This window comes from Polyodon spathula, chromosome 5 (assembly GCF_017654505.1).
Source record: "Polyodon spathula isolate WHYD16114869_AA chromosome 5, ASM1765450v1, whole genome shotgun sequence".
NCBI lineage: Eukaryota > Metazoa > Chordata > Actinopteri > Acipenseriformes > Polyodontidae > Polyodon > Polyodon spathula.
The window spans coordinates 47,924,954-47,948,294 of NC_054538.1; the positions used below are offsets into that span (position 1 = coordinate 47,924,954).

General features: G+C 38.9%; 1 protein-coding gene across 3 annotated transcripts in view; it reads left to right on the forward strand.

Annotated features, from left to right (window-relative positions):
- The window catches only part of LOC121316004 (protein EFR3 homolog B), a 253,193-nt gene that overhangs the window by 177,444 nt on the left and 52,408 nt on the right, over positions 1 to 23,341 (forward strand). For all 3 annotated transcript variants that reach the window (XM_041250675.1, XM_041250674.1, XM_041250676.1), the window contains 3 exons: positions 8,384 to 8,433; positions 20,993 to 21,165; positions 21,364 to 21,439. In XM_041250675.1, coding sequence (XP_041106609.1) covers positions 8,384 to 8,433; positions 20,993 to 21,165; positions 21,364 to 21,439 — 299 coding nt within the window. The remainder of the gene's footprint in view (positions 1 to 8,383; positions 8,434 to 20,992; positions 21,166 to 21,363; positions 21,440 to 23,341) is intronic.

The following is a 23,341-nucleotide window of genomic DNA, read 5'->3' on the forward strand; positions in this document are numbered from 1 at the left end:
GTGCGGATATTTTTATATATATATATAATATATATATATATATATATATATATATATATATATATATATATATATATATATATAATTACACACAGTGCCTTGCAAAAGTATTCAGACCCCTGACCAGTTCTCTCATATTACTCGTTCTGTTCGATATTTTATTTTAAAACACTTAAACTCAAAATCAATAATTGTAAGGTGACATTGGTTTTATGTTGGGGAATATTTTTAAGAAAAATAAAAAACTGAAATATCTTGCTTGCATAAGTATTCAACCCCCACACATTAATATTTGGTAAAGCCACCTTTCGCTTCAATAACAGCTTTAAGTCTTTTGGGGTAAGTATGTACCAGCTTTGCACACAGTGTCGGAGTGATTTTGGCCCATTCTTCTTGGCAGATTTGCTCCAGGTTGTTCAGGTTGGTTGGACGACGCTTGTGGACCGCAATTTTCAAATAGTGCCACAGATTCTCAATGGGATTGAGATCAGGACTTTGACTGGGCCACTGTACATAAGAACATAAGAAAGTTTACAAACGAGAGGAGGCCATTCGGCCCATCTTGCTCGTTTGGTTGTTAGTAGCTTATTGATCCCAAAATCTCATCAAGCAGCTTCTTGAAGGATCCCAGGGTGTCAGCTTCAACAACATTACTGGGGAGTTGATTCCAGACCCTCACAATTCTCTGTGTAAAAAAGTGTCTCCTATTTTCTGTTCTGAATGCCCCTTTTTCTAAACTCCATTTGTGACCCCTGGTCCTTGTTTCTTTTTTCAGGCTGAAAAAGTCCCTTGGGTCGACACTGTCAATACCTTTTAGAATTTTGAATGCTTGAATTAGGTCGCCACGTAGTCTTCTTTGTTCAAGACTGAACAGATTCAATTCTTTTAGCCTGTCTGCATATGACATGCCTTTTAAGCCCGGAATAATTCTGGTCGCTCTTCTTTGCACTCTTTCTAGAGCAGCAATATCTTTTTTATAGCGAGGTGACCAGAACTGCACACAATATTCAAGATGAGGTCTTACTAGTGCATTGTACAGTTTTAACATTACTTCCCTTGATTTAAATTCAACACTTTTCACAATGTATCCGAGCATCTTGTTAGCCTTTTTTATAGCTTCCCCACATTGTCTAGATGAAGACATTTCTGAGTCAACAAAAACTCCTAGGTCTTTTTCATAGATTCCTTCTCCAATTTCAATATCTCCCATATGATATTTATAATGTACATTTTTATTTCCTGCGTGCAGTACCTTACACTTTTCTCTATTAAATGTCATTTGCCATGTGTCTGCCCAGTTCTGAATCTTGTCTAGATCATTTTGAATGACCTTTGCTGCTGCAACAGTGTTTGCCACTCCTCCTACTTTTGTGTCGTCTGCAAATTTAACAAGTTTGCTTACTATACCAGAATCTAAATCATTAATGTAGATTAGGAATAGCAGAGGACCTAATACTGATCCCTGTGGTACACCGCTGGTTACCACACTCCATTCTGAGGTTTTTCCTCTAATCAGTACTTTCTGTTTTCTACATGTTAACCACTCCCTAATCCATGTACATGTGTTTCCTTGAATCCCAACTGCGTTCAGTTTGAGAATTAATCTTTTGTGCGGGACTTTGTCAAAAGCTTTCTGGAAATCTAAATAAACCATGTCATATGCTTTGCAATTATCCATTATCGATGTTGCATCCTCAAAAAAATCAAGCAAGTTAGTTAGGCACGATCTCCCTTTCCTAAAACCATGTTGACTGTCTCCCAGGACCCTGTTACCATATAGGTAATTTTCCATTTTGGATCTTATTATAGTTTCCATAAGTTTGCATATAATAGAAGTCAGGCTTACTGGTCTGTAGTTACCTGGTTCAGTTTTGTTTCCCTTTTTGTGGATCGGTATTACGTTTGCAATTTTCCAGTCTGTCGGTACCACCCCTGTGTCAAGAGACTGCTGCATGATCTTGGTTAGCGGTTTGTAAATTACTTCTTTCATTTCTTTGAGTACTACTGGGAGGATCTCATCCGGCCCAGGGGATTTGTTTATTTTAAGAGCTCCTAGTCCCTTTAACACTTCTGCCTCAGTTATGCTAAAGTTATTTAAAACTGGATAGGAACTGGATGACATGTGGGGCATGTTGTCAGTATCTTCCTTTGTAAAAACTTGTGAAAAGTAATCATTTAACATATTTGCTATTTTTTTTTCTTCCTCTATGATTTTGCCATTTGTATCTCTTAAACATTTAATCTCCTCTTTGAATGTTCTCTTGCTGTTGTAATATTGGAAAAACATTTTGGAATTGGTTTTAGCTTCCTTAGCAATGTTCATTTCTATTTCTCTCTTGGCCTTTCTAACTTCCTTTTTGACTTGCATTTGCAGTTCTGTGTACTCTTTCTGCGTACTTTCTTTTTTGTTCCTTTTTTAATGCTCTGTAAAGTGCCTTTTTTCGCTGAATATTTTTTTTAATTGATCTATTAAACCATTTTGGCAATTTAGTTTTACATTTAGATTTGTCTACTTTAGGGATATAATTGTTTTGCGCCTCTAGTACTACGTTTTTGAAGAACAACCATCCTTCTTCTGTGGGTGTTTTCTCTATTTTACTCCAATCTACTTCTGTTAGTCTCTGTTTCATGCCTTCATAGTTTGCTTTTCTAAAATTGTAAACCTTAGCTTTAGTCTTTACTTTTGAGGATTTAAAAAACACTTCAAATGAGACCATGTTGTGGTCTGAGTTTGCCAGTGGTTCTCTGACCTCTGTTTTAGTTATTCTATCTTCGTTATTTGAAAAGACTAAATCAAGGCATGCCTCCCCTCTAGTCGGTGCCTTGACAAATTGTGTTAGGAAGCAGTCATTTGTCATTTCCACCATTTCTATTTCATCCTTCGTGCTACCCACCGGGTTTTCCCATTTTATTTGGGGGAAGTTGAAATCCCCCATTAGTATGGCTTCTCCTTTGCTACACACATTTCTAATGTCATTGTATAACAGATTATTGTGCTCACCGTCTGAATCTGGCGGTCTATAGCATGCTCCTATTATTATGCCTTTTGAATTTTTGTCTGTTATTCTGACCCATATTGATTCGGTTTTATTTTCTTTGTCCAGGTTTAACACCTGGGCTTCAAGACTGTTTCTTATGTATAGCGCTACCCCTCCTCCTCTTCTGTCCTGCCTGTCTTTCCTATACAGTGTATACCCACAAATATTATATTCGTCCCCATCACTCTCAGACAACCAAGTTTCTGTAACACCTATCACATCATAGTTACCTGTTAGTGCAGTAGCTTCAAGTTCTAGAATTTTGTTTCTGATACTTCTAGCATTTAGATAAATACATTTAATGGTTGTCTTACCTGAGTTGTTGTTCTTGTTTTGATGCGGTCTCCCTTCTGTTTTTTTGTTCATTTCTCCCCCCTTCCTTTCTAGTTTAAATGCTTCCGAACCTGCTCGCGGAAGCGTTTAAACTTGATCTTTCCTTCCTGTAGGACATTCACCTTTTTGTTCTTGAGCCACTCCAATGTTGCTTTGGCTTTGTGCTTGGGATCATTGTCCTGCTGAAAGGTGAATTTCCTCCCAAGCTTCAGTTTTTTAGCAGACTGAAGCAGATTCTCTTGCAGTATTTTCCTGTATTTTGCTCCATCCATTCTTCCTTCAATTGTAACAAGATGCCCAGTCCCTGCTGATGAGAAGCATCCCCACAGCATGATGCTGCCACCACCATACTTCACTGTAGGGATGGTGTTTCTTGAGGCATGGGCAGTGTTAGATTTGCGCCACACAGCGCATTGAGTTTTGGCCAAAAAGCTCTATCTTGGTCTCATCTGACCAGAAAACCTTTTCCCACATCGCAGCTGGGTCACTGTCATGCTTTGTGACAAACTCCAGACGTGCTTTCAGATGGTACTTTTTGAGTAACGGCTTCTTTCTTGCCACCCTCACATACAGGCCAGTGTTATGCAGAGCTACTGATATGGTTGACTGGTGCACCATTACTCCACTCCCAGCCACTGAACTCTGTAGCTCCTTCAAAGTGATTGTTGGCCTCTCTGTGGCTTCTCTCACAAGTCTCCTTCTTGTTTGAGTGCTGAGTTTTGAGGGACGGCCTTTTCTTGGCAGTGCCTGGGTGGTGTGATGCAGCTTCCACTTCCTGATTATTAATCCAACTGTGCTCACTGGGATATCCAAACATTTGGATATTATTTTTGTACCCTTTCCCTAATCTATGCATTTGTATTACTTTATCTCTAACTTCTATAGAATGCTCTTTGGTCTTCATTTTCCTTCAGATTCACAGCCTTACCAGTGATCCTTCAAATGTGACAGAAAATGTGACAGCAACTTTAATGGTTCACAGGTGGAGGCCAATGGTAAGGTAATTGTGTCCTCATTGGGCAATTTCTTTCATCGGTGCAAACTGGGAGCTTCCACAGTACAGGGGTTGAATACTTATGCAAGCAAGATATTTCAGTTTTTTATTTTTCTTAAAAATATTTCCCAATATAAAACCAATGTCACCTTACAGTAATTAATTCTGAGTTTCAGTGTTTAAAAATAAAATATCAAACAGAACAAAATTTCAATGTACCATTTGTAATTCGGTAATATGAGAGAATTGGTCAGGGGTCTGAATACTTTTACAAGGCACTGTGTGTGTGTGTGTGTGTGTGTATATATATATATATATATATATATATATATATATATATATATATATATATATATATATATATAAAACCCAAATACTTACAACTAAATTGTATCACACGGCATGGGTATTTCTTTTCTTCCCCAGATTTCACTCGCCAGTTGACCGGAACTACTACTTCATCTCTCGTCCACTCGTTCAAGTCCTCATTAGTTAGCTTTATTGGTTCAACCTTTTAAGGCAGATATGTGACACATGTGGGACGATTTCTCAAAACAGAAATCCAAAAGAACAAAACGCGCAATTCGTTTTCGTTTTGTCCATTCCTTTGTCCATTTATCCAGATCAGTCTCAAATTAAAACCACCGTTGCCATTTTTTTTTTATTTAGCACAAGATATTATGTTAGCTCGTGCAACAGTGAGAAAGGCGACCCGCGAGGGCAGAGATATACTGTTCGCTTTTTCCTTCCCAAGGACATACTGAGTTAATTAACTAATCCATGTTTAGATTTATTATTATTATAATAATGTGTGTCTGCCATTGTACTACGCTGCACTCCGGTGTATTGTATTGTAATAATACAGAACAGATAATGTAAACATTTCATATTGCCATTGCAGCGTATATTGCATTCACAGTACACAGAATAACATTACTGCAATAATACTGCAAGCTGTTAAACTGCGTATGTACTCCATGTATACTGCAGTTGTACTGTAGTAGAAAATACATAACTGTAGTACTACTGCATTGTACTACAGATGTACTCCATGTATACTGCAGTTATACTGCACTTGTACTGCAGTACAAATAAATAACTGCAGTACAACTGCATTGTATTACAGTTAACTGCAGTATAATTGCATTAGTACTGCAGTTTATTATTGTAAGGGTTATTCGCCATTCTTTTTTTGTAAATAAATAAATAGTAGCTACGTGGTTTTCTTTTCTAATGTGTTGGGGTTTTACTTTCTGGCGTGAATGGAGCTGTGAGGTATGGAAGGCCATCTGGGTCAAAAACGTGTGCTGTTAGTACAGGTTTCAAATAAATTACTATGTGTAGTACTGCGGTACACTACGCGTTATATTTTGTTAACTACACATACTATTTTTACTACACGTACAAATTTTGGCCAATCAGTTCTTTAGAAATGAAATAAGAACCAATGATTTTAACGATAATAGTGCGTGTACCAAATGATCCAATGAAAAGTCGCCTCACATTGTCCATGCTCTTCCAAAAGTGATCGGGGAATTTGAGCTTTTGAAAATTTTTAAAAGCCATCTCAAAGCATACTTTTTAAACTTGCCTTTCGAATTGTTTAACTTCTGTTTCACCTTCCAGTAAACGGCGAGTTATAAGGAATAAGAATACAATGCGCGTTACACTGGATGTGGTCTTTTTAGTGGATTTTATTGTTTTTATTATTATTAACAGCGGTAGATAATTAAATTTTTCAGTGCAGGTGCGTTCTTCTGTTTGTTCATTTTCTAACGTTTTGCATATCCTTGTTTACTTTCGCTTTATACTTTGGGGTGTACAATGTAGTGGCATTGTGTTATAAAATAATATTGTTACGTAATACCCACTGACACAACCTTTTAACCATGTTGCTGGAATCTTACAATGTAGTTATGATAATGCTATAAGGTTGTATGTTAGTGACTTCTCCGTGATTACATCTGAAGTATTTGAAGATGTCAGTGATGTTACATAATAAACGCTGTGTCTCAATAGTCGGCGGAGCTTATGGCAAATATTGTAAAGAAACGGCCCTGGTGCTATAAATAATAATAATAATAATAATAATAGATTGTGATGACCCTTACTATTATTGACGGTAAAGTAGGAGACTGAGAGATAACAAATGTATTATACTTGATAATAAACAAGGCCCCTGGCCGGGCCAGGACCACGCCACGTAAAATAACAAATGCAAAACCTCAACAAGACTGCTGCACTCAGCAAATGTATGCTTACAGCGCGGAAAAAAATCTCTCGCCGCCATATTTGCAATATTCCTTATTTTAAATTGATGTCTTCTTGTCTAAACGATTCACCAAATATTATTGGCTACTGTGCCAATTACATTGTGCATAACAAGCGATTACAAGCAAATACGTTGTCATGACAAGCCACTAACGTAAAATGGCTATCCACCAACGTAGGAAATATGTAGCTCGTGTCATTTTCTTAGAACACGTACCAATTAAAATTGGTACACGTAGTCATTTCTGTGCTCTGATTGGTCGAAATGAGTATGTGTAGCGAATATTTGAAACGTGTACTACACAATGCGTTTTTGACCCAGATGGCCTCCCATAGTTAGGTGCCTTAATCACACAGGCTATCCACTTTACTGAAATGATGTACAGTACTAAGACTAGAGCCCTATGGAATCCAAGTTATTTTGTTCTGATTTCCATTTTCTATTTTTCTGATTTCTGTTTTTATGGTTTTAAAAAATGTAATTTGGTTTATTTAAATTAACTTACACACACTGCAGCAGCAAGGCGAACAACACAAAACCATAAACCTAGGCTTCTATTTTTTCCCTTTGGTTTAAGTTTGTGTTCATATAATTTAAGGGTATTGTTTTATCTAATTGTATTGAAAAATAGCATTGTTAACTTTAAAAACAGGTTGTATTTTTTTTTAGTGAGTGTGGGCTGCTCCAAAGCAAACAGTAGACGGGGCGAATGGTTAAAAAAAAAAAAAAGTTTCATAACTTTTTGTTTTGAAATCGATCAATTCTTTATTTTCTGCTTTGCCCATGGTTTCACTACCATAAATCTTCTCTGTGTGAACATTGGGTTCGTATTGTTCAAAAGTGATAGCAAACAGTGTGAGTAGTACTTTTTGTGTTTTAATACAGAAATTAAAAATAGTCTACAACGTAGTCTTTAACGCACTTGAACAGTGAATTATTTTCACCGATTCAACCCTTCTTGTTGTTTATCCCTTACAGAATACCCTGCTTCACTTATAACCCAGCTACAGAAACTGACCACCCCCTGCTCTTAAAACCAAAAGTTAGGCCACTGCCTGTACTGAACATTAAAGTTTCACATTTTCCCTTCAAATATGTAAGCATAATGCTCTACTGGCAAATGTTTTTTTTCGTATGGTACTTAATTCTATGTTATTCTTTTGATTCCGTGCTTCTGTCCGTGTTTTCGTTAAAATGGATTCCATAGGGCCATATAAGACCTGAAAAAAGGCAATGCGACTGAACCAGAAGCCAGAATGGGAAGTTTTATATTCTGAAAGTACTGTATTCCACAACAGTGCAGTTACTGTTTGTTTGGCCTGAGTGAAGAGATACCAAAATATAATATAATATAATAAAATATAATATCTTAGGAGATACACAACAACACAGGAAGTTGGTCCCTTCTTAATATATGCAAGACATCTTTAGAGTGATCAAGTGGGGGAACAGGTCAGGTTTCCTTAAAGGGAAAACCATACATATAGAAAGGGAATCATATCTATGCGGAAAACATGCACAAATCATTTGATAATATATTTTACTGCTAAGTTGCGTTTAAATGTATAATACAAATTTTAAGCGAAAATATTTTGAATCCTCATTTACCGTTTAAACGTTCAAACCCTTGCAGCCCTAATTCTAATAACCTGTGTTTTTTTTGTGGTGTTTTTTTCAGCTTCCTCCACTTCCTCCACTGACCCCCCCCCCCCCCCCCCCCCTGATGACCCCAGTGCTTAACGTCCAACGAGGGGAGCAGGATGATCCAGATGATGCTGCTGAAGTCCCTGCTGCAGGTAGTAAACAGCTCTCCATCACTATCTATTATCCCTCGCTGGGGAAGCGCTGGGTAAATTGTGGTTGTTGCACTGCACTTTAGAGTTTTATATACATATATTTAGAGAACCACTTGTAATAAAACTTGTTAAGGACATTGTTAAGTACAAGACACTGATATTATGAGACTTTATGCGATCATCTGTATGTAGCTTACATTTTTAAATGCATACGGAGGGTTTATTTTTCATGATAGTGATAGCTCTACAGGTGTGGCGGGGGTGAATGTCTCCTATACATCTTTTACGCAGGGTTGAAAGTTTTCAGCTTTTTCAGACCTTAGTACAATTTTAGTTTTGAATAAATATTACCTATTTCCCTTTTTCATTTTTAACTGAGTACCCCCTGACAGAGGAAGAAGCTGAAAGCTTTCTGGATATAAAGAAATAAAATGTTTGTTCATTCAGGCTGAAGACATAAACAGCTTTTTGGTTGCAAGCGCTGCACCGGCAGAATACCATTTCTTACCTTGTCTGATGAACTCCACACAGTGTGAACTCCTGGTCTCCATGCTGCTTGGTCAAGAGTAATAATCTGATCTCTTACCCAGAGATCATTGATATAATGTTTTTCGGCGCCAAAGCCCATGTCACTTCCTCCATAAAAGCCTGTGTCACCACCAAATTTCTCCTGCATTCGCTTCGGTACATTGTTTTGAAAGTGTTTATATATATAATTTGGTGGTGACACAGGCTTTTATGGAGGAAGTGACATGGGCTTTGGCGCCGAAAAGGATTATATCAATGATCTCTGGGTAAGAGATCAGATTATTAATCTAATATATAATATATATATATATATTATAATATATTATATATAATATATATATATTATATATACACGTGATGTGGACAAAGCAGAGACCTTTTCTTCTGGCCAGGGTTTAAAAAATTAGCTTAAATCACGCTCTCACAGTCTTACTGTAACGGCCAGGCAGTTCCACCCCTGGTTGTCCTATGACTGAACGCACAAGGGAACGGATTAGGGGATCACCTGAACCAAATCTTATTTAACGAGGAAAAGTATAAAAACCACTCCTGTGGTCATCACTATCCTCTTGCAATAGGACCAGCTGGATGGCAAAAGAGTGCTAGTAGTACCTCAAAAGTAATTGGAATACAAAAATAACTATTGACCATGCCCAAAGAGTTGAAAAGGAAAGTTTTGAGTGAGGAAAAGAAGGGTTCAATTCTGGCTTTACTGGCAGAGGGATACAGTGAGCGTCGGGTTGCTTACATCCTTAAAATTTCAAAGATGACGGTTCATAAGAACAAGGTCAAGCAGCACACATTGGGGACAACAAAGCTACAGACCGTCAGAGGGTGAAAACGACTCTCCACTGACCGGGATGACCGCCAACTCATTCGAATGTCACTCAGCAACCGTAGGATGACATCAAGTGACCTACAAAAAGAATGGCAAATGGCAGCTGGGGTGAAGTGCACGGCGAGGACGGTTCGAAACAGGCTCCTACGTGCAAAGCTAGAAAAAAGCCCTTCATCAATGAGAAGCAAAGAAGAGCCAGGCTGAGGTTTGCAAAAGACCATAAGGATTGGACCGTACAGGACTGGAGTAAGGTCATCTTCTCTGATGAGTCCAATTTTCAGCTTTGCCCAACACCTGGTCGTCTAATGGTTAGACGGAGACCTGGAGAGGCCTACAAGCCACAGTGTCTCGCACCCACTGTGAAATGTGGTGGATCTGGGGGTGCTTCAGCAAGGCTGGAATCAGGCAGATTTGTCTTTGTGAAGGACGCATGAATCAAGCCAAGTACAAGGTTGTCCTGGAAGAAAACTTGCTTCCTTCTGCTCTGGCAATGTTCCCCAACTCTGAGGATTGGTTTTTCCAGCAGGAAAATGCTCCATGCCACACAGCCAGGTCAATCAAGGTGTGGATGGAGGACCACCAGATCAAGACCCTGTCATGGCCAGCCCAATCTCCAGACCTGAACCCCATTGAAAACCTCTGGAATGTGATCAAGAGGAAGATGGATGGTCACAAGCCATCAAAGCCGAGCTGCTTGAATTTTTGCGCCAGGAGTGGCATAAAGTCACCCAACATCAATGTGAAAGACTGGTGGAGAGCATGCCAAGACACATGAAAGCTGTGCTTGAAAATCAGGGTTATTCCACCAAATATTGATTTCTGAACTCTTCCTAAGTTAAAACATTAGTATTGTGTTGTTTAAAAATGAATCTGAACTTATTTTCTTTGCATTATTCGAGGTCTGACAACATTGCATCTTTTTTGTTATTTTGACCAGTTGTCATTTTCTGCAAATAAATGCTCTAAATGACAGTATTTCTATTTGGAATTTGGGAGAAATGTTGTCAGTAGTCAATGTTCATTTTACCCAAACACATGCCTATAAATAATAAAACCAGAGAAACTGATAATTTTGCAGTGGTCTCTTAATTTTTTCCAGAGCTCTCTCTCTCTCTCTCTCTCTCTCTCTCTCTCTCTCTCTCTCTCTCTCTCTCTCTCTATCTATATATATATATATATATATATATATATATATATATATATATATATATATATATATATATATATATATATAGTTTGGGAAGATCGAAAATCAATTCAATACATAACACAACACAGACCGAAATATCGTCTCGAAAAAACAAATTCACACATGAACAAAATAAAAAAATTAAATTCAAGGTCACCGGCACAGAAGACAAGGGTTCCAGCATGACCAGACAAAGACGGTCATCCTCCTTAAACACAAGATCAGAACTTCAAGACCAGATGGCAAATAGTTTTACCGGCTATTTCAATGAAGGGCGCTGCCATATTTCCCTGTTGGAGTGGTTCAGTAAGCGTCTGCTTCCAGTGGTTAAGGTATGAAGGTTTTTTCACAGGTACGGTAGCCAGTAACTCAATGACAGTGGTACCACAACAAACACAGTTACAGGATCACTGACGATCACTTGTCATTGAGTCACTGACTCCTATCCGGACAAGGCTGCGCTCGAATACACCATTGTGTATGTACCAGTGCTAACGCTGTGGGAGGGTTTCAACCTCTCCTGAAGGTCAGAGTCCTGAGGGAACTATTCTTGTACCATATGCTGCTGCAGAGGATAAGCAAACTTCAGAAGGGTTCCCCCTTTACAAGGTGGCCTGGAGCTTGTAACTCAGAGACGGTGGACTGTGATAAACACAGGAGATCAGCTGTACTCTGCCTGCAATGGATGGTTCGGATGGCGCCACTGACTCCTGCCCTGATGACAACACACTGGAATATACTTTTGTGTATATACAGTACCAATGCTGACGCTGTGAGAGGGTTTCACCCTCTGCTGAATGTTATATACCGACTTCTGAGGGTACTATTCTTGTACTATATGCTGCTGCAGAGGATCAGAAAACCTCTAAAGGGTTCCCCTTCTATGAGGTGGTCTGGAGACCCAACAGGATGTATAGAGAATTCACCTGCATACATGTATGTTGATTCTGGGATGAGAAGGTTTCTCTCGTAACTTAAGAACACAGACTTAAACAAGTACCAGACCCAAATAGGTAAGTATGGGTATTGTACCAGTAAATAAATACAAATTATAGAAGGAAGTCTGGAGACCTAATGGGCTAGAGATTTGTCCTGTACTCTGGTAAGTCACCCTATAAGAGTGTCTGCCAGATGAAGTAATAATAAAATATTGGTAAATCATTACATACAGATATGCTGGTGCTGTTTTAAGAAGGATTTCAATCTCTTAACTAACAATAGCCAAACACAGATTTCCTCTAAAACCCTATAAAGTTGCCTTATTAAGGCATCTGCCAAACGAAATAATAATAATAACAATATTGTTAAATCCTTCCATACCGATATGCTTGTTGCAACTGCCCCTTTTGTGTTGCAATAAGCTCAGCACATGCCTTATTCTTAAATGAATGGCAGTAAGCCTGGCCAGGAAAATTCTATCCAATTTGTTTAAAAACATATTTTATGATTAAATCTAGGTAGATAACTGCCTCGTTTTTAAAAAGAAACTCTTTCAGGCATTAGTTAATCATTTGTTTTCATATTGTGCTGGTTTTTAGTACCTTTTAATATGTCTTTGCTGCTACACATTTTTGTATTTTTACCCCTTCTGCTATCCATAGTTGGGGGCGGTACACTCTTTCCCTTTGCCTGTTGCCGACTAGTTCAAAAAGGGAAGTGGACAGGTAATGAAGTGCTTTGCCATTTTGGCTTTTGTCGGTAGTCATCATGAGCCAACATATTGCTAGTCTGTGTTAACCTGCACGTCTATCTTTTGTCAGTCGTATTCTATTTTGGTAACCAGTCAAAATATAAGTCTGTCTTTAATGGTGCTAAAGTGCACAACAACACTCTTTGTTATTTTTTCAAATGTTACTATTCTATTTTTATTATTAGTTTATTTAGCAGATGCCTTTATCCAAGGCGACCTACAGAAATTGGGGGGTGGGGTGGGGCTGGGGGTGGTGTGAACTATGCATCAGCTACAGAGTCACATACAACAACATCTCACCCGAAAGAAGCACAAGGAGATTAAGTGAATTGCTTAAGGTCACACAATGAGTGAGCCAGGATTTTAACCACTAGATCACACAGCCTCCTGTTTTTACTTTGTGCCTTTTCTGTTTTGAATAATTATGGACCAAAAGGACTTTTAAAATAGCAGATTGCAGCATCAAATGAATAGGAAGAATCTACACAGAGGACTGCAAATACACCCGGGTGAGACCAAACCTTTTCTTGTGTTACAAATGGCTGTTGGAATATATTTTTTGAATGGCCATTCGGTTTTCTTTGAAGAGTGTTTTTCTTTTTTATTGGATTTTTTTATTTTTGGATTGAAATTATATCTAACATTTTTTTTGGATTTGTTTTGGTTTCTACGTGAATGGGATGGAGACATTTAACGTTCAAATATTACTACAGCCAAGTATAATTTTGAGTGTGTGTACATGGGAAGGGCTAGATGGGTATAATACTACACTCAGGTTTACTGGGTTTAATCACATATTTTAAACATAGATATCAAACAAAAATGCAGATCAAAGAATCATGATACATTTTCAGTATGTAACGTGACACACTGTCAAAATAAAAACATTACAAAGTTAGTATCGGGTATGACCTCCCTGACTATTAACACAATCCTGGCAACGTTGATGCGTAGACCTGATTAGCCTCTGGACAGACTGCTGTGGGATGTTCTGCCACTCTTCCTGTGCAGCTGCAGCTAGCTAGCAAACGTTAGCAAGTCGTGGTTGCCTCCTGTGGATGGCACTGGTGATTTGGTCCCACAGATGTTCTATTGGACTCGTGTCAGGAGAAAAAGCTGGCCACGGCAAGACCTCAACATTGTTTTCATGCAGTTGTGCAATGTAATCCTAGCACTGTGTGGTCTTGCATTGTCCTGCTGGAAAATCAACACTTTCAGATTGGCTTGCAGGAATGGAAAAACTGTTGCCTCAAGGACTTTGTCAATGTATCGCTGAGCAGTAAGGTTGCCCTCAATCTGCACCAAAGGCGTTCTTGTGTTAAAGATTCCTCCCCACATCATCACTCTTCCACCGCCCCACCGGTTGGCTTGAACAACGCAACAGTCAGCATAACTGTCCAGGGCCACTGTGGTGACCCTCTGCCTTCCACGACATGGCCTTCCCTCAAAGAGCTGGTTTCCTGGGTTCTCTGGAATACTCTGCCGATTGTTGAAGCACAACATGTCATTCTCTGTGCAACTCTCAGACAGACTGCCTTCAATCATGCCGATAACAACCAGACGATCTCATTACTCAAGCGGGGCATGGTTGTATCTTCGCTGTTCTTGTGTTAATTTTTAGAATTTTTAGAACTTTTAGAATGGCTATTTATACAAATTATTAAATCAACTAATTTTAGCAATTTTAACTCAACTCAAATACCAAACACTGAGCACCTGGTGTTTTTATGAAATCATGTGTCTTATATGTCAATATTTTGTTATCCCAATACTACTCAAACAATCAACAAACCTATCTGCTCACTATTTAAAATGTAAATAACATTATGTATGTGCCCAATGAGCTATTGATGTAAAATGTAGACTGTTGTGTTTACATTCTGCACATATATATATATATATATATATATATATATATATATATATATATATATATATATATATATATATATATATATATATCCTAACCAAAGAGAAATGAATAAAATGTGAAAGGGCAATGTAAACCAACTGGAAACAAATACATTTAATAATGTAAAGTGTTCAAGATCAAAAATAAAGTTAGGTTAAAGAATACGCTGTGTAAATAATAACTGTGTTAAATAAGGGAAAGTAAAAATAAATAAGTTCTTAAAATAAATTCTTATTATTGAGCAGAAGATTAGAATTCTGTCAGCAAATTTGGACACTCGAGAGGGACAACAAACTAGTCGAATTTGCAGAGAACAAGAACTTATTCATCATGAACACTTTCTTCCAGAAGAAACCTATCAGGAAATGGACATGGAGAGGACCTAATGGAGTGAAGAATGAAATTGACTACATACTCACCAACAAGAAGCACACTGTATAAGATGTCTCAGTACTGAACAATTTTAACACAGGCCATCAGACTTGTAAGATGCAAAACAGCACTGGAGAGAGAGAGAGAAACTCGTGATGACGAAGATGAAGATGATTTAAAGATGAAGCAATCGAAGTAAACAAAATCTATGAGGAAGTGACTCAAGTAATTGGAGAAACAACGAAAAACATCGCTGGAACACAGAGTACAAAATGCAACCAGAAGATTATACAAGAGAATATAAATTATAAAATATAAATTATACAAAATTCCGGATGATGAAAATAAGGGAAATGAAACAAACAGCAGCTCTGAAGTCAAAGATTGAAAAGATTGAACTCTGCAACATAGTAAGAAAGCGCATTACTGAGGATATACCGTCGTTCAACTGTAGGTTGGTAGAGAAAACTATTGAAAACAACCGAAACATGAAGAAAGTAAAACAAAGACTAAGCATCGGGGTGGGGGTGGGGGAGAACAGATTTTAGCAATGAAACAAGAAGATGGGACTCTGATCAAGAAACGCAAATTGATTTTAAGAGTCGAAGACTTTTACAGAAAATTATGTCAAGATGAAAAGAGCAATGCAGCAGATGACAAAGATGAAATGGAAAAAAAGCCAACCCAAGGAAGAAGTTCCAGACGTTCTGCTGGAAGAAGTGAAACATGCTATCAAACATAATAAGGCAGGAAAGGCAACCGGAGAAGACGGCATAATGATTGACATTGAGAAAGGATATGAAGAACTGACAAAAATACTGTCGCGTATTTTTACAGATTGTTGTAATAATAATAATAATAATAATAATAATAATAAAACTTTATTTTATATAGCGCCCTTAAAAGCAGTCATCTCAGAGCGCTTCACAATTAATAATGCTGCAATAAATAAACATATTATGCATAAAATAAAAAAAACAAGGAAATAAACAATCATAAAAATCATAAAAACGCTTTTCTAAAAAAGTAAGTCTTTAAATTGACTTTAAAAACACTCAAAGAAGCTGAGTCCCTGATCTCTAGTGGAATAGAGTTCTATAATTTGGGGGCATAGCGACAGAAGGCCCTGTCGCCCATAGAGTGCAGGCGAGCAGGTGGGACACACAGCAGTCTGAGATCAGCAGAGCAAAGGTTGCAAGTGGGAGCGTAAAAAGATAAAAGATAAGTCGGAGCTAGCCCATGAAGAGCCTTATATGTCAGCAATAAAATTTTAAAATCAATTCTAAGCAAATCAAATTTTAAGCAAAAGAAAGTGCCAAACGACTGGAACACGCATCGGTGATACTTTTACATAGAAAGGAAATAAAGAACTACAGACCTACTAACTTCCTATAATGTACAGAATTTTTAACAAGATACTCACCAACAGACTTCAATATAAATTTGACTAGGCACAATCAAATGAGCAAGCAGGATTCAGCAGTGGATTTAGCACAATGGATAATCTTCTAGTTGTACGGCAAGTGATTCAAACCAGCAACGAGTACAAACTACCACTTTACTTGGGATTCATTGACTATGAAAAAGCCTTTGACTCTGTTTACACAAGATTTGTATTAAGCTCTCCCGAAAAAACAAGGAATTGAGAAAACGTACCGAGACTTGATCAGCACCATATACAAGAATATATATATATATATATATATATATATATATATATATATATATATATATATATATATATACACCAATGTAAAGTCACTTAATAGGGCGTTGGGCCACCACATGCGGCTACCACCCTCTGGAATTCTGCAGGAGGGATGCATCACCATTCTTCCACAAGAAAGTCAATCAACTCACACCTGGTTGATGAAGGTGGAAAACGCTGTCTCAGGCGTCATTCCAAATATCTCATAAGTGCTCCATTGGGTTCAGATCTATTGATTGAGAAAGCCATAACATATGGATAACATCAGTGTCATCCTCGTCAAACCATTTGGCGACCACACATGCTCTGTGGATGGGGGCATTGTCATCCTGGAAGACACCCCCCCCACCGCGGCAGGAAAGAAATGCTGCAACATGGGGGTGAAGGTGATCACTCAGTACCATTAAGTAGCATTAACATTATTAGCATCGATTAGCAGTCGATTATTATCGGTCGATTAGCATTGACCTTGCCTTCTAAGGGAATGAGTGCACCCAAGCCATGCCAGGAAAATGTGCCCCACAACATTATGGAACCACCAAAACCCTTCACTATTGGAACCAAGCACTCAGGGCTGTAGAGTTCTTTAGTTGGCTCCACATCTGCACTCATCCATTTGTCGAGAACATGGTGAAGGATGATTCATCTGACCATATCACATTTCTCTACTGCTCGGTAGTCCATTGCCTGTTCTCTTTGCACCACTGGACTAGCAAACGTGCAATGCAAGGTGTGATGAGCGGTTTGTGCACTGCAACCCGACTATGGTATCCCACTCTGTGGAGTTCTCGGCAGACCAGTTTTTGATGAAACTGGCTGCTCATGCCCCAGGTTGAAATTGCAGTCAATTGATTTGCAGTTGTTCGCCTGTTCTTGAATTAATGCACGGATATCACAATCCTGGAGTATGCGCTTCTGCCCACTGTTGCCCTTTGCTGATGGAGATTTCCTTTGGAGTTCCATGCCGACATCACCTTAGACACCATTGCTTGTGAAACATCAGAAAGTTGAGCTCTCTTAGTCACTGAAGCTCCTGCCAAACATGCCCCAACAATCACCCTTCTTTCAAAGTCACTGAGGTCTCCTCTTGCAGCCATGCTAGCCATAATTATAGGCAACTTGGCTAATATAACCCTAAGCATACTGGGATGTTATTTGCTTAATTAACGCATGAGCCACATCTGTGTGGAAGACCTTGCTTTCATATACTCGGTGCCCCTCATTTACCCTGGTGTTTCAATTTTTTGTCCTCTACCTGTGCATACTCTACCTGCAAAGTTGGGTCTGTGTATATTTTTATGTATTGTTTTATTCTAAACTGTGCAACATGTTCCATGGTGAATGGCTGTATCTTGCTGATTGTTGGGTTGATTATATATTTCTATGTAAATGCACATAACTGGCGATTAAAATAATTTACACTTTATGCATAGTGTGCCTTTGCTATGCAAGTGTTTGATACAGTGCTTTACTGATCTACAGCTTTATTTTGTCTTTGCTTATATGGTTACCAATATACATCCTAAGATTACTTACAATAAACAGTTCCTGTTTAAGCATATTCTACTGGTGCACTTTACATCACTTTTTAATGCTGTACCCTATTACTTGCTGAATCCTGAATAATGAATGTTTCATTATGGGGTCAGTATATGCTTATGGTTACATTAAGGAAGTTTGTTACATGCTGATGCTATTTAGAAGGGATTTTCATCCTCTCAAGTTTTATGGCCAAGCATATACATTGCCTGTAAATTTTATAGGTCACCTTGTTAAGACGCCTGCCGAGTGAAATAATAATAACATATTGGTAAATCATTGCATGCAGATATGCTTATACTGTTTTAAGAAGGATTTAATTCTCTCAATTTCAATAGCCAGATTGATTTCTGGCTACACCATCCGAGGGTATTCCTACCTCTACTCGACATTCTACAAGGGGGTCATAGAACTGGAATTGACCCGGCTACCCCACATGATAATAGCCAACAACATTCAAAACAGTTTACACTAGTGACAGACAGGTCTGCTCACTGAGCTGGTTATGCACAAAGTTTTACAATAGGTTCAATCTTTGCTCTCATCCTTCCATAAGGGGTCAATTCCAGGTGTCGTTTAAAATAAAAGTTCAAATAAAAAAAGAGGAGAGGAGTACAGTAATACCTCTGTTTTCCATCTGAACCTACCAATACCAGCTAAAGGGCTCTTTTCTTGAAGATCTTTGTAGGTGAAGTATTCACCAGGTACAGATGAAGTGCATTCACAAGGCATAGACCAACATCAGATGTCTTTTGAGGACAAGCCTCTTTCTCTCGAAAAAAAAGGGAGGTTAGAACTGTAGAGCCCAGTAGGAAGTCGTTAATTTTGTCTTCCACGACAAAATTACTGGTCTACAGGGAAATATCGTTTCTCCACAGCATATTCTTGGCATTTCCATGAATCCAATTATATACATTGATAGGGGTGTCCATTTTTTCTTTTAACTATATCTTCCCAGATTCCCTCAACATCACGCTTTATTTGGGAGTTACAACAGGAACTTTCAAGGAGCAGACTCCGGTGAAGTAGTTACCACAACTAACACCTTCACTAAGATCATCCTGACTTCCAGCAATCTCCTGTGCACTGAAAACCATTTGCCCAGTTAAAACAAGGGCATACTTCAATCAATAAGCAACACAATCCAGACGACCTACTTTCTGCACTCAACAATAGCATTCCGATCTACTCGGCACAGAGGGTACCCCACAAGTAACAGATCTGCCAGATGTGCTACAGGGCACATTCAACTACTAGTTTTGGACTTCTGAGATCCTGGAAATATCAGAAGCAGTGCTCTGCTGTCCAGAACAGCAGGACGATGTTTTCCACAATACTTCGCGATTGATGTTAGCTGCCTGAGACTGAAGGGTAACTACTAAAGACCTATAGTTAAACCCTACAAACCCTACGTGGTAAAGAAAAATAAACACATTTCAAATTAAAGGCAGACAAATGGAAAGAAGTCATCCTTAGGTGCGATCCAAAATCTACATTTGTTATCATACCTCAAGCTAACTGTTTCACAGGGGTTCTATTTACCCTCTATCATCAATTTTCACATTGTTGCAATTTCCAACACAATACATAACTGGGAATGTCACTCTGTAGGTCCCACCTAGGGGGGCTAGAGTGTTTGGTTGGGCTACTACCTAAGACCCCAAGGAAACACATCATGCCTCAGGAGCCTCAGACGGTATTTAACTCTTTAGGTTACCACAGTTCAGACCTTGGCTACGTGAAAGAAAAATGGCACTGCATATCTAGTGACTGTGATCTCAGTAGAGGGATCCAGGGCAGAACTGCCTCCAAACAGACACATTTAATCTGCATCATCCTGCATCAAGTTCTGTTGCAGCCTTGGAAGGAAACCATTTTCAGTATCCATCAAAACCCATGGTGTAAGGTAGGGTTAATATAGGGGCAAAACTAAAATATGCCCAATACAGGACATTTGCCACGCTGTTACCTGGGCCTCCTCTGAGACTTTGTTAGTGTTACAAGTCTTTTTTCAGCCTACTTTACTCTATGTATTCCCTGTCTTCCTCTACTAACTTCTACCAACCACCCTATTGCCTTAAATGCTTTGGTATAGAGTCACACTGTGGAGTTCATCAGACGAGGTAAGAAGACAAAGAATACCTGTAATATGGTTTCTTCATAGGGTAAACCACACACCTATATCCTACTATCCTTTCCCCTTTTTTCTTTACTGTTCTTATTTACGTAACTTAGACAATGATTGGTAGTGACGTGCTTTGGCATTGAAAAAAAAACATTGATCTCTGGATAAGAGAACAGTTTATTTCTCCTGACCAAGCAGCATGGAGACCAGGAGTTCACACTGTGTGGAGTTCATCATCCTACAAAGAAACCATTTTACAGGTAATCTTTGTCTTTCACATAGGGGGCGACTAAAACACCTGTTAATAAAAGCTACATTTTCAACAAAACATTTGTTTGTGTGAATTTTCATTTTCAAGTAAATGGTTATAAATGTATGGTATGTACAATTGACCAGCTGTACCATTGATAAAAGATGTAGGATGATAACATAAGGATCCTATAGTAAAACAAGAAAAAAATATCTGTAAGCAATGTACGTTTCTGGGTTTCTCAGGCTAGTCAAACATGTCACCTGCTATTCTTCATCTTAAACCCAAAAAAGGAATGTTCTACACTTGTGCTCATAATTAATCTGAGCAGTCAAGCCTTTTAAAGTTTGTAACCTTGTAATGCAGTGGAACATAACCACACTTCTATAAGCACAACTCTGTTTTCAGGTGACCACAGGGTTCCAGACCACCAACATGCTCACAGCGCTGCCCAGCTCTTTCCTCGACCCCCTGCTCTCTATCACACTAATGGAGGATGCAGAAATACGCCTTCTGGTACTGGAGATTCTGATCAGCCTCATTGATCGCCATGACAACCGGACCAAGTTCCCTACTATCAAGTACTTCCAGGAGAAACTCCTGTTTTTCTTTTTTTTATTACTTAGAGTAACCCATTTGATTTCAGGCTGTAATTACTGTATATCTATACTGTGGTTTTCCTCTGTAGATACCCAATTGAGGATCCCTGTAGTTATCCCAATCTTGTTTTGTTCTATGATATTACTTCTTTAAAATCTTAAATATCTGTTTTTCTGCAGCATTATCTCTGATATATCTGTGCTCAAGTTAAAGGTAGACAAGTGCTCCAGACAAGACAACCTCTTCATGAAAAAGGTATGTTCCCATTGTTTCTACTGTATGTACATTGTTGCTTTACTTTAAAGTAAAAAATAAACTGGGGGGGTGGGGCAAAGAGTCCAGCTTGTTTTTGCTAAGAAGCTCTGGGAAACCAAATTTTTACCTACATTTTTTCGAGTTGCTATTTTTGTAATAGTAAACCCACGGTTGGACAGGTGTTTCAGCATAAAATGTAGGATATTTAGTAACTGAGCAGTTATTAAGTACAAACACAAGTAACACCAAATGGCAAAACCAGTTCCAATAGCATATGTGCACAATGCTGTACAGTACCTATAATTGCAACATGCAGCTTAAAGGGACGTGCTAAGCAAACAATAACATGTACACTGTGTTACAATATAGTTTGTTTATTGATAGATATATTGACATACGTATGTTAACAGTTAAACATATTCTACTCGGCTTTGTTTATAAATGTAGTGCTGAATGCTACAGAGAATGTTTTTCACGTTTTTGTCATCAGATATTGCTGAGATCAGTTATCACAGCGAAACCAGCTGCTACGAGACCTCACATGGAAATGCTTAGTAAATGGTTGAAACACTAAATGCCAGGCCCCACATGGTAATGCTAACAGTTGATTCATGACACTATTAAAGGCAGTGCAGCTCAACCATGCTCACACGTTAACAGGAGAACAGTTATGAGCTCGACCGCAGTGCCAGCACTTCCTACATCCTTTGGCTCCAAAATAAATAAATAAATAAAAGGATGTGCCACTGGGGTGAGTTAGTATGTGAAATGTAACCACTAGAGATTAAATCATTAGTAAATATTGAGGAGTTCCCTTTTTTTTTTTTTTTTTTTTTATCATTAGCATTTATTTCTAATTTTTTTGCAGTCATTCAAGGACATAGTAGGGATGGAAATTTTAAATGTTTAAACATATAAACTCAGAAGAATAGGGGTGAGACGGTTCATCATGTATCGATGTATTGCGATACTTTACAACACGATACACCTTTGTATCGCGATAGAAGCTTGAAATGAGTAGCTAATATACCACAATTATTAAACTGTAAATCATAAAAGAAAAGGTTTTGGTTGAAAGAATGTAAACTCCACTTAATCCAAGACATAGCCCATTGTGCAATTTCCCTTTCAATTTGAAGATGACCACCACGACATTAGGTATGGGATATTCCTGCCCTTCGGGTCCGTATTGCTGAACTCTCTATACCAGAGCTGCCGACAGGCACCTTCCTGGGATGACGCACTCGGTCCCGCCCACCAAGGGAATAAAACCGTCACCCAAAGTAAGCTCTTTCTCTTTTTCCCTCTCAAGACGGTATTGTAAGACAGAGCCTTTTTTGCCTTTCTGTCTTTCAGTGGCTTCCCCGCTTGCGGGGTAGGCCACTCTTTATATCTGTCTGTCGTATGAGAGTGACTGCCTGTGCAGTCATCCGTGAGTGATTGTCTATTATTCCTGAGAGTACACAGTTCCTCCAGGGCCTAGGCTTTGCCGTAACCCCGCTGTCGAGTGACTCTTCCAGCTGCGCTCTCCTCCATGGGACGTAGACCTTGCCCACTACTCCACTAGTGCGGTACGTGCTGTGTGGTACGTGGTGCACATAATGCACAGTACTGTGTGCACACGGCACTTGGGATGCACGGTGCACAGGGTGCTTCATACAATGCTAGTGCGAGAACGCACGGTGCACCGCCACTGCCTCAGACCTAGCGCAACAGCTCACGGTGCTGCATGGTACTCAGTGCGCACAGGGCTCAGCACGCATGGTGGTGCCCACTGCTACAGAGCTAGTGCAAGAGTGCATGGTGCTGCATGGTACGTGGTGCACTTAGTGCTTATGGTACTCTGTGCGCACGATGCTCGGAAAGCAGGTACCTCGGTGCATGAGGTGCCTCGTTGCCCTC